This window comes from Trachemys scripta, chromosome 4, assembly GCF_013100865.1.
Source record: "Trachemys scripta elegans isolate TJP31775 chromosome 4, CAS_Tse_1.0, whole genome shotgun sequence".
Taxonomy (NCBI): Eukaryota; Metazoa; Chordata; order Testudines; family Emydidae; genus Trachemys; species Trachemys scripta.
Window position 1 is genome coordinate 128250864 of NC_048301.1, and position 12216 is coordinate 128263079.

Below are 12216 nucleotides of genomic sequence, written 5' to 3' on the forward strand. Positions count from 1 at the left end.
GATGGGGCAATATATATATTATTCTCACAGCAAATAACTTAGTGCAAGTCAATAACTCAATTGGTTAATAATATAGTAAAAGCATCCTGACTCGTTAATAACTTAGATTGATTAATAATTCAATCACACAGTGTTTTAACATCATGTGCTGCAAAGAGCCGTGGGAGACCCATTAAAGAATCACCTGCGGCTTGCAAGCCTCAGTCTGAGTCTCACTGGTTTAGGGAGGGTCCAGACTGGCCTTCACAAAGGTCTTAGCTGCCTTGATTGACTCAAAGGAACAATCTCGAGGCCAGCGCACAGATGAAGGTTATGACAGAGAGCCCAGGAGGCCCAGCGGCCAGCTCTTTGCTTTAGCAGCCAAACCACCCCTTCTCATTTACTTATAAAACGAGGTAGGAGAAATAAACATGGGTCCAAATTTTCAAAAGTGGCCACCTTGGGAGACTTAGGACCCGATTTTCAGCGGTTCTGAGCTCCCACAAGGGGATCATGTCATTAAACATCGTATAACAGGGTCCATTTTCAAAGGAGCTCAGCTTCCATTTAGACACCCAAAAGCAGAGGCCATGGTTCTCAATGGGAGCTGCCAGGCACTGAGCACGTCTGCAAACCTGGCCCCCTCCTTAGATGTCTACACGGGAGCTGAGCTCTCAGGAAACTTTGGCACCAATTGTGAGCGCTGGGGGCTTGAAAAGCTGGCGAATAATGCAGCCAGGCCAGGGACAGCGTTAAGGGTGCCTAGGAAACGTTCACTTTGGCATGCCCCGGCATTGGGTGCCTGGCTTTGCAGCATTTGTGTTCTCTTCGTGAACACAGAGATTGTAATGCAATGTTTACGGTGTTGGGTTTTGTTGTCGTTATTCTGAGAGCGAGAGGAAAAGAAAATTGATACAGAAGAGAAATTCCATAATGTGGAACTACTTGCTGGACAATGGTAAAGTGTAGTGTCCTGGACAAAGGTCCTGATCCAAAGTCATCAGAGAAGAAAGATGGTCCAGTCTAGGAACTGGCCTCTCTGCTCAAGTACCTGTTAGCTGGCATGGCTGGCAATTGTTGCATCCCCGCTGGAGGCAGCCAGAACCACGTAGGAACTGCCAGGCTAAAGTCAGCACCCCAGCAAGTTCCCTGGGGCTGGCAAACTTTTGCTGCAGGGTCCCATGCACAGCCTCTAACTTCACCCCTCCCGTAGAGCAGAAAGCCTTCTTCCCTTCCCTCAACAGCAGATTCAGCACAAGTGGAGTAAACCTCCTGGCTGATCCGCTCCTTGGAGAAGCAGCCATAAAGCCCACCCCCACCTAAAAACTAAACCCTCGCAGCTCTATCGTCGGTACTCGCACCCCCGCTCTGCAGGACAGGGGAGGGGAGATCAACATGTCACTTATATCACACATTCACATTCAGAACATTTTTCCCCCTTTGGAAAAAAAAAGGGGGGGGAGTGCATGGAGCATGGGGTGTTGGGGGAGGTTTGGCTCTGCTTGTTTTTTAACCTTGGCAATAGCAGCAATGGAAAGTTCCTTCCTGCTTTTGGTGGATAACACTTTGGAGATTTCAACTGTGTAATGTGAAGTGTCTTGGAAAGGTGTGGGATCTTTAACAAAGATGTCCCAAGTGTTTCTCCCACATTTGAGTTCCATAGATTCTACAAGGCCAACAGCCCTCCAATCTCCAAGAGAGTTTCTGGGTTTAAAAAAACCCTGAATATCTAATGTAAAACAAAAACAAGTAGGGGGAAAACCTTCACTGAGACACAGACACATCCATCCCAGGTGTTCCAGGGACTCAGATGAAAAACCAGGACATATGATCTATGTCTACACTGTAATATAAACCCATATGTCTACACTGTAATATAAACCCATAAATATAATATAAACTTGAGTTAGCAGATGCTGGGTTTGTTAACCTAGGGCTGGAGCATCTACATTCATTGCTAATCCCAGTTTAGGAAGTGTTGAACTCTAGGTCCCAACTTGGGGCTCCAGCATCTATACTGCAGTATGCGGGCCTGACTCCAACCACCCATATCCCAGACTTCCTAGTGCCATCCCAAAATGTGGCCACTCCAGTGTCAGATTAATAATTTTGCCGCCCCTAGGCCGGGAAATAATTGCCGCCCTGGCCCTGCCCCGACTCCGCCCTTTCCCCGCCCCATTCCAACCCCCTCCCCAAAGTCCCCGCCCCAACTCTGCCTCCTCCCTTCCCCTATTGGATCCTTTCCCCAAATCCCCGGCCCCACCTCTTCCCCCAGCACGCGGCGTTCCCCCTCCTTCCCCCTCCCTCCCTCCCTGCCCCGCAAAACAGCTGTTTCGCGGTGCAAGCGGTGGGAGGGGAGAGAAACAGGATGCGGCAGCGCGCTTGCAGAGGAGGCGGAGGTGGGCTGGAGCAGGGGGGCGGGGCGCGGAAGGGAGCTTCCGCCCCTGCAAATTTGCCGCCCTAGGCCTAGGCCTTGTTGGCGTAGGCAATAATACGGCGCTGGGCCACTCTAGCCCTTTGTTCATGATGCATTGTGGGAAAATTTGACTATTCACCAAACTTGACTGTTCAGAGGACACAGAAAGTAATCCCCTGGGATTGTGGGATATTTTTGGTGGACTCACAGTCCAGTGGGACTGTATCCACACTGAAAAGCAATAGGGCTTGAACCCCTGTGTTCTGACTTGACGCAGCTCAGACCCTGCACATCTGGAGGGCCCTGGGACCCTGGGTTTGAGCCCTGGGTCTGTGCGATTTCTGTGTAGATGAAAGGGGGGTTAGGCTTGAGCCTGAGTTCAAAACCTGGGTTGACGTTGCAGTGTAGACATGCTCATGGTCACTTTAGGTATGTTAGGAGTATGGAGGGTGTCTTCAGATCTGGGGTTTAAGTTCAGGCCCATCTGACTGCCTGCAAAGTTGCATTTAAGATCATTTTAGTTAACATGCTCCAGCACATTCTTATTTTCTAGCGAACACCAGCCTGAAGGAAAAGAGGCTTCTTTGCACTGGTTCTCTTCTCACGTGCTCCTGTGTAAATCAGGATGCAATTCCATTGATGGCAAAGCAATTGCATTGATGTGAAACCTGAATAAGAGAAGGAACATGCAATTGAGTTGGGAATAAATATGCTGCCTGAGCAGGTTTCTACTTAAAGAGAATCTGTGGAACTTTCCCCCCTAAAATAGCACAAGCGACAATGGATGGCATTAGGTAAACTGGGGGGATTCCCAAAGTGGTGTCATGGTGAGCAACTGCTGTACTACAAGTGAAAAAGATGGGGTGAAAGCTGAATATGTTTGACAAGGGCCAGCCCACGAATGAACGTTAGGGACTTCCCAAACAAGCAATGATTCAGAATTCTCTGCTCATTATGCACAAAAGCATTTTGGACTAAACACAGTTTTCTGTTCAGTATGACTACTGGTAACACCTGTCTGTGTTCCTACGTATCGGTTTTATACTGCCGCCCTTCACCGTAAAATCTGAGCGCCTTCCACATAAAATCAAGAGCGTTAGCACAGTCCCTAGTGAATTATATGGACAATCTGGCACTTCACCCTTTTAAGCATCAAAACTCTGCTTGGGGGAGAGTGGTTGTTTTTGGAGAGTTTTCTTTTAGATTTTATTAGTTGACTTTGTTTGTTAGTTATTGGTTTGGGATGTCTGCTTTGAGTGTCATTCCTATGGAAGAAATTCTGTGTGCTCCGACGCTTGTTGTTTTCTAAAATTGAAATTAGGTTTTATTTGATGCTGGATCTACGTGCCACAGGTGCCGATGGCTTAGCTTGCTTAGTTTCCTGTTTGTCCTGTGTTGGTCATTTTGTTGTAGTAAACCTTCATGAATTGTTATTAAATGTATAGGAAATAATCACAACAAATGCTCTTGAAATAGATTCATTTTTACACTTTTATTCTTCAAATAATCCAAGAGCTTCCAGGGACCTAAACAGCCTCTGGACTCCTGCTGAGAGTCCTGCTGGACTCCTGCCCCTCCCCATTGCAATCTGAAAGGGCACCGCTGCTTTCTGTGAGTTGCTTTTTTACCATCCTATAGAATTCTATAGCAGGGTTATAATTATTTATTGTATTTGATAGGATGGTTCAAAAACACAATGGAAAAGTTACCAATTTCTATTACATTCTATAACATTTTCGCAAGGAGAGAGAAATGTCTGTTTATCTAATTACCACGCATACCCATCTATTGGACCTATTTTTTGATTTGCCTATCTATGTACTGTGCTCATCACTGGGATAACTGAGTGCCTTACAAGTTTTAAAATTTGTATTACCATTTTCCTTGTGTAATCCCATTTGCATGAGCAAAATAAGATTTTTTTTTTTAAAGTTGGGCAAATCAAGGTGGATTTCCACCATGATTCCAAGAGGCACATATTCAACCTGGGAGTTGTGTTTTTGGTGCAATCCAGGATTTGGCACCAAACCACTCAGGTACTAGAACTGTTTGAAAAATCTAAGACTTTTTTATGCTAATAGAGAAAGTGCTCCTCCTCCCCCTCCCCCCCCCCCGCTGAAAGTATCAGAAATCTTTCCTGTCCAATTTAACTTAAAATAAATAAAAACAAACTGTGTCATTGGGCTGAGACCAGAGGTGGGAAGTTTCAGGTCTCCCCAATGCAAAGTTACAAGCAACTGAAAAGTGATATGGAAATACTGGTTGGACTTGAATTATAAGGGGCCCGGCAGCAGGTGCCCCCCAGCTTTGTCACCCACTCCCTCCCAGTGCAAATACTTTAATCCTACATCACCCCCTCCTTCCCAGTGCAGATGGCTTAACCCTCTCCATCTGTCCTCCCCCAGTGAAGATGGTTTAACCCACTCCTTAGTTTAATCCTACTTCACACAGCCTCCCTGGTGACCATGGTTTAACCTTCTCCTCCCCAGTGCAGATGGTGTAACTCCCGCCAAGCGCAAATAGTTTAACCCACTCTACCCCTCCTGCCCAAGACAGAAGATTTACCCTATTCTCCCACTCCTCTCGCAAGCAGAGTGGTTTCTCCGTTTTCCCAACCAGTGGAGATGATTTAACCTAACCCTCCCCCCTCGTCAGTGGAGATGGTTCACTCCACTCCATCCCTCCAGTGGAAATGGTTTATTCCTCCCTGAACGCAGATGGTCTCTCCCGCCTCTCGTGGCCCCGCCCCTCTGCCAGGCCCGGACTCCCTCGCTTCAGGACGCGGTAGGATCCCGGCTCAGGATTGGCCGAGCCGGAGGCCGTGGAGCCAGGAAGCCAATGGCCGGGGTTTGCCCTCCCGGATCCAAAATGGCGGCGCCGGAGCCTGGCCGCGGGGCCTCCGGAGGGAGGAGGTGAAGCGGCCTCGGCCCGCGGCTCCGGGACCTGCCGCCCCTGCTCGTCCCCCCGGAGCCGGCCGGGGCCCGGCCGCAGCCTCAGCCATGGCCGCTGAGAGCAGCAAGCAGTTCTGGAAGCGGAGCGCTAAGCTGCCGGGGAGGTGAGTGCGGCTGGGGGCACCTGGACCCCGGGCTCGGTCCCGGCTAATCGGTGACACCCCCCCCCGCCCCCCCCCCCCCGGCTCGGTGACGCCCCCCTCCCCCGGGCTCGGTCCTGGCTAATCGGTGACATCCCCCAGAGCTCGGTGACACCCCAGGGCTCGGTCCCGGTTGCTCCGTGACTCCCTCTCTCCCAGGCTCGGTCCCTGCTAATCGGTGACACCCCTCGGGCTCGGTCCCAGCACTAATTAATCGGTGACACCCTCAGAGGAGTGGGCTACACACATTCCTTCCCCCTGTCCTTTGATCGATTATTGATACCGACTAAGTGGTAACCTCCCAGCCCGGGCAGGGGGCACTCTCCTTTTCCATCCATTCCTTGGGAGAGGGGGGGCAGGCTGGTTATTAGTGCTTTGTGGGTGCCAACCCTTCCCTCCCCCAGCTCATACATGTGTAGAGTTGGGCAATTTGCCCAGGGAGGGAGAAGGAAGATGACCCCTCTTATATTTCTCCTGCTTGATCCTGACTAATTGATTAACTGATGTTCATCTCCAGCCTGGGCCTAAGAGGAGAGGATCTGCCTGGGAATGGGATTCACTTCCCACATCGATTTGTGGGTACCTGTAATCTGTATCTCTGCCCCCGTGCAACTCCCCCAAGGGAATGGGAGCCAGTGACAGAAGGGGGGAGTGTAGGAGCCGGTTAACTAAACTCCTGTCCACCTGCTTTCCCTCCCACTAAGTCTCCATTCAGTGGGGGAAGCCAAGCATGAGGAGGAACAATTTGGGCTGGATATTGCAGGGTGAGGAATCAGCGAGTCCTTTCTCCTTCACGCGGCATCCGGGAGTGGGACAGATAGGAGGCAACGTGGAGAGGGGCTTGCTGGGCATCCAAAGGGCAACTTCAGAGCTGGGGGACATACGGTGCCCCCCTGCAAATGTTGAAGCAGAAGCCCTTCATCCCCCCAAGGTCATACACTGCCCTGGAGGCTTCTCCTTGAACAGCAAGATCTCCCCTCGCCCCCCAAGCAAACAGCAGAGTGGGTGTCCTTGCATACCACATGAGACTGTATCATTGCACTCCCCTTAAACTCTGCTTCCATTGAGGGTTCGTCCTCAGGAAGTGTCAATAACAATCTGTGGGGGCACTTTCCCCACCTCATTTCCTCTGGCTGGGGAGCAGCAAGGTGCTGCTTCCTTTAGAGCAAGGGATGCTTACTTGGAGGGAGAAATGCACAAACCCCTGCATTAAAATAGATTTATGAGAGCTGGGGGCAGGAAACCTGCCCTGGAGAGTGGCTCCTCCCATGTGGTTTTGAGAGGAAGGTTCCCATAGAAAAACAAAGTAAATCCCCAGGAGAAAGGGAAAAGGTCGGGGAGTTTCACCCACCTCCCTGTGAGGAGTATTACAAGATTAGGTTAAAGTCTGAGCAGTTCATATGGGCTTCACGGTTTCCACACCCCCATTAATCTCATCTTGACCCTGCAATCCCCTCCTGGTGTGCAAATGCACAGCCTTTGAAATGCTTAGCTGGCTTTAAATCTTGCTTGGCCAGTTAATTCTCTTTCTTTCTAATGCGCTCTCACTTTCACTCGCTGTCCTTGCTCAAACTCAGGTTGTTGGGACAATTCAAATCGGGGGCGGTGGCGGCGGGGGGGTGCGTGAAGCTGCAGACATAACCCACAATTCTTCCTTTTCTTCTGGAAAATAAATTCCACAATGTGTAAGCACGTGTCTTTAAGTGTAATCTTACTATCTGGTACATTCTTTATCAGGAATCCACATCCTGCCTGTGTAGAGGGGTGGTCTCTAAGATAACAAGTCTCTTCCATCTCTAACTGCTTTGAGCTCAACTTTTGAGAGCTTAACCAGGCAAACCGGTTTGGGGAAAGAACTACAGCCAACCAGCCCAGACAAGAAACTCAAACTTCATAGGGCATTGGATAAACTATTCCTCTCTCCCAACAGACCAGCTTGCTAATATTCTGTCAAATCCATCAGTGTAACCTGGGAATTTCTCTTTTCTTAAATCCTTGCTCTGAATCACCCGCATTTTGACGCTGTCACTCTTGGCAGGTCAGTGGATAGTAGAGGAGGGAAGCAGGAGATGCTAGGCTTAAGGCCTCAGGAGATTAAGGTTATTTAAGAGTTGCTTAACCAAACCTTCTGTGGTCTTTTCCTGTGTGTTTGCTGGCTCCTTCCCTTTATGCTGATCACCCTGGAAGGGACTGGAGATGGTTTGGATAAGCACTCGTGCTTTCTTCACCCATCAAATCTCTCAAATGTGCTTTTCATCTGTAGATCTTAAAGCGCTTTGTGAGTGGTATCATTCCCGTTTTAGAAATTGGGGTGTTGGGGGGGGGGGGGGGTTGAGGCATAAGAAAGATGAAGTGACTTGCCCATCGTCACCCAGCTGGCAACGTCCCAGACTGAGTCTACCAAGCCACATGGCCTCTCAGATTAGACAGGCTGGTTCAACGGCATGTCAGTATTAAAAGGTCACAGCTATCAAGATAACTAAAAATCAAAAACAGATGTGAAGAAAATGTATGGGTTTTTTTTCTTGCTAATAACCATAAATGATTACAATGGGAATAATGAACCTAGTTGATTTCTTGGATTTTGTTCAGTGAAACAAGATTGGTCAGTTTCACTTGTTCTCCTGCACAAGGCTTGGTGTTCAGGTTTCCTGTGCTACAGAGAGAGGTTGTCTAGGGCCCTGGGAAGTTTGGGCCCTGTGCTTAGGGTTTAAATAATAAAGTGTGCTGTGAAGCCTAATGAGAATAAAAATGTTAAATATTTTGAGTGTCACTGACAGGCTTCTTGGTTTTTACTTTCTGCTGTGGCAGTGGCAACCCAAACAACCTTATTCTCTATTTATAGACAGTAGACCCTGGAGACCTGCTGAGGTCGGGTCCCCATTGTGTTAGGCACTGTACATGAATGTGGTGAGAGAGGCTCCACCCCAAGTAGCTTTCAACTTAAATAGACAAAGGTGGGAGAGGGAAAAGAGGCACAGAGAGATGAAGTGACCTGAGCTGCTTTGTAACCTTGGATGGTGGCAGAGATGGGAACAAAGCATAGGTCTCCTGACCCAGTGCCCTATTCATTACACCTCTCTGTTGACTCAGAGCCTTTCACTAGTGGAGCAGAGAACAAGGAAGAGGAACTAACTAGATACAAAAAGTGGAATTGATTACACTAGTTTCACTAGCAAAACTGTTGCATTGAAAAAGTAAATGGCATCAAAAGGAAATTAAATCTGAACATTCCATGAAAACATTTGAGATCCTCCAATGAAGGGGACTTCATAATGGCCAAATCCTCCTCCCTTTTGAAGCCAATGGGAACAGGATCAGACACTAAGGACTGCGTAGTATTACTTTTCAGTAGTCCCATGTTGGTTGCTAGGCTGTTCCGAGTCTTGTTCTGGATATTTTTATATCTCTGGTTGGCTCAGGCAGATTATTGATGTGAATGGTTCTTGAGGCTCATTTTTACATAAATTTTTTTTTCCCCTATCCACCTCTACAAAAACTCCAACCACTATAAAGTTAGAGCTAACTGTAGTCATTTTCACCAGTTCTATAAGTAGCCCAGTTAGGGGAAGTCCACAGTGTCCTCAGCTGGTCCTTATCGGTGTTATGGCCTGGTTTATTGGCTGGGGATGGCCATCTAAGGAAACAAGTTTTTTTTTGTTTTTTGTTTTGTTTGTTTTTTAAAGTGGAAGCTCATGAAATCGCCAACATACCCTAGAAATCCCATTGTAGCTTTCTCCTTGGGAGTGTTTGTGTTTCTTCCTCACTCTGCTGGTTTACCTCATCCTATACTACAGGGACAAAAGGTTCAGCCAGTGAAACGAACAGCAGAACAAACCAAAGGAAATGCTGCTTTTGTGTCATCCTGTGGAACTCGCTGCTGCAGGAAACCAACGTCAGATACTGTAGCTAGCGTCCCAAAGGGGACTGGGAAATACTTGACCAATGACATTTTTAGCTGTTCATATGAAAATAACCCAGGCTTGTGGGCTATGTTTTCAGAAGTGACTAGTGATCTGGGTTCTCTCTGGTTTTGGGTGTCTGCCTCAAGACAGCTTAAAGGGACCTGCTTAGAAAATCAGACATCCCTGCCCCCTTAAGATATCTCCCATTGGGTGCGTGCACTCAAAAGTTTAGGTCTATACTTCTGAGCATTAGCTGCTTGCAACCTCAGCCAGCCTGAGGCGGGATTCTAGATTTGAGGGACCAGTGGTGTGTTCCCAAAGGGGACTCCAGTATTCCTGTGTCAGTCTTTTCCCAATGCCCTTCCTGTGTGTAAATGAGGACCCTCTCCCAGAAGGAACATGTGGATTCTTGGGGTCACACATGACACTGATCAGTGTACAGAGGGGCGGCTTGGTGAGCTTTGTAAAACTCACATTAAGCTTTAAAACAATTTATTTGGCTTCTCCTGGCCTCAGAAAGAAGCTGACATGAGTCATTTGCCAGCAACATTGATCTCATTTTGCCCTGGTTAATCTGCTCATTATGCCCATCAACATAGCCACCTCTGTTTAATGGCTGTCCTGACAGCTAGATCTTAATTAGCCAGCAAACTCCTTCCCAGCCTAATCACTATTGGGGAAATACAGCTAGTCTTTTTCGAGCGTCCGGCTGAAAGATGGGAGTTGCTGATGCAGCAAGGAAAGCCCATGCTAGGTTTCGTCACCCATTGCTTTTCCTGGGTTTAGGGCCCATTGTCGCCCTGTGCCTGTACTGCGGCTCTTCTGTTCACTCTTCTGTTTCTCCCTCCTGCCATGTTGTACCTGTGCTGCCGTCTTAGCCAGATAGTTCCCAGCACTCAGCGCATTCTCCAGCTGCAGCCAGACTGCATTCTCCCTCCTGTACCGCAGGGCCCAGCTCTCTGTGTCACTGGCTCTACCTGGAGTCATTGGCTCCATCCGGAGCTGGTGAAAGCGATTGCAGTTCCATTGACTCAGGTGGAGCTCGGTCTGCTTCCATCAGTTGAGAATGGGCCCTGCTGTTAAATAAGATACGTGACATATGTGCAGAGGGATGGGGTTTGGTTCTATAGAGAACCATCCTCCAGGAATGCTTGTGCTTCTCAGAGCATTGGGGTGGAGGCAGACAGAGCAATAGGCCTGGATGTTGGAAGGAGAGTGGGTTTGGGGGCATGTATAACTAGCCTGAATCTTGGACGGAATCCCCTACTGCTCTGTGTAAATTGCCTTGGGGATCTTTAAATTGCCTGTGAAACTAGCGATATCCTCATTTTAACATCTGTGAAGGCTAGGCCTCATTGCCTAGCGGTTCAGAGCTTCATAGCATCCTTGCTGCCTTTGAATGAGGGGAGTGTTAGTCTGATCCACAGGTAGAGAGCCCAAGGCACGATGGTAAAGTTACTTGCCTAAGTGTCCTTCACCAAGCTGGGATTTGAGCTCCAATCACGCATCTCGGTGCAGTGTTTTCCTTGTAACTTTCTGCACTGCTCAGCAGTGACTGTGAGCCCAGCACCTGGTGGGGAGCTCAAACCCACATCTTTCTCTCCAAGACACGAGCATGCTACTGGCAGTAATACTTTGCCCTTTGCTACGCACTTTCATCCAAGGATTTCAAGGCATAACGAACTATGCCTCTGATGCCCCATTGATGTAGGTGACTGTTGGCCTGAATTTACAGGTGAGGGAAACTGGGGCTCATACTCGCGCAATGAATCAGTGTCACGGCCGGGCATAGAACCCAGAGGCCCAGTACCCCGCTCCCTCCTGCCCAGCTGAGCCAGAGGGCGTCTGATCGTTTACAGTGTCTTTTCTGCTCTCAGAAAGAATAAACCTTCAGCTGACCGTGGCTCTTTGATCAAAGGCTTTGAACTCTGAACCCTATTGAAGTTGCTTGCGGCTCCCAAGAACAGCTGAGGAATGTGACCCTGTCCGAGGCTCAGGCAATTATTCGCAAATCTTCTGTGGCTTTTGTTTCCCCTGCAGTATTCAACCTGTCTACGGAGCCCAGCATCCTCCTCTGGATCCCCGGCTCACCAAAAAGTAAGTGCCACATGTCCCCGGCCCCCCTCTGGCTCTGTTTCCATTGGAGGACTTGCTTTGCTGGGATGTTCTCTGTCCCTTCTTGGGCAGGGGCTCTCCAGACTTCCCGTACTCCCTTGAAACCTTGCACCTGTAGGGCATCTGTTTGACTCCAGCCCACGTTCCCAGTTGATGGCTTGTGTGAAACGAGCCCATGGCCTCACCTTAGTAGCAAGGAGTCCGCATCATAGAACTACTGTCATAGCCACTGCCTAGCAGAGAGACCAAGGATTTCTTGGGCGATGGTGACTGACCTCTCCCTTTGCTCTTAGAGGGGATCCCTCCTGGGCAGTGGGGAAGACCTGGCAGCTTGTGTGTGGGAACCACATCTCTGCTGCTTCCCCTGAAGTCTCTGCCCTGTGAATGAGCAGCACTTCAGCCCCTGGGACTGTCGAGTCAGCACATTTCCCCAGCACTGAAAGGGAGACTTTATCTCCTGGCTTTGGCTCCTTATCACGGTGGACTTCGACTCTTGGAGCTTGAAGGTAGTGGGAGCGCTCTCCCTGTGTCTGAAATCATCATCAGGCCAGTCTGGCCAGCATGTGAGCACAGAGCTGCTCCTGTACCTCTCCCTGGGTTGAAAGTATCCATTATTTTTCCTGTTCTTTGTATGTGGCTGGGGCAGTTGCAAACCTAGGAGCGGCCTCATGCAGCCTGGAGCTGAATCAGTTCCTCTCCTTTGCCCTGCT

At 49.0% G+C, this 12216-nt stretch overlaps 1 protein-coding gene across 2 annotated transcripts in view; it reads left to right on the forward strand.

The window, feature by feature from the left end:
- The first annotated feature begins 5136 nt into the window (after positions 1–5136).
- Positions 5137–12216, forward strand: part of TBC1D22B (TBC1 domain family member 22B) — a 40595-nt gene continuing 33515 nt past the window's right edge. The window contains exons 1-2 of one of the 2 annotated variants that reach the window (XR_004645380.1): positions 5137–5450; positions 11432–11488. Coding sequence is in view for 1 of the 2 variants with exons in the window: in XM_034767450.1 (XP_034623341.1) it covers positions 5395–5450; positions 11432–11488 (113 nt within the window). In the remaining variant the exon portion in view is untranslated. The remainder of the gene's footprint in view (positions 5451–11431; positions 11489–12216) is intronic. The other variant, XM_034767450.1, reaches the window with a different exon arrangement.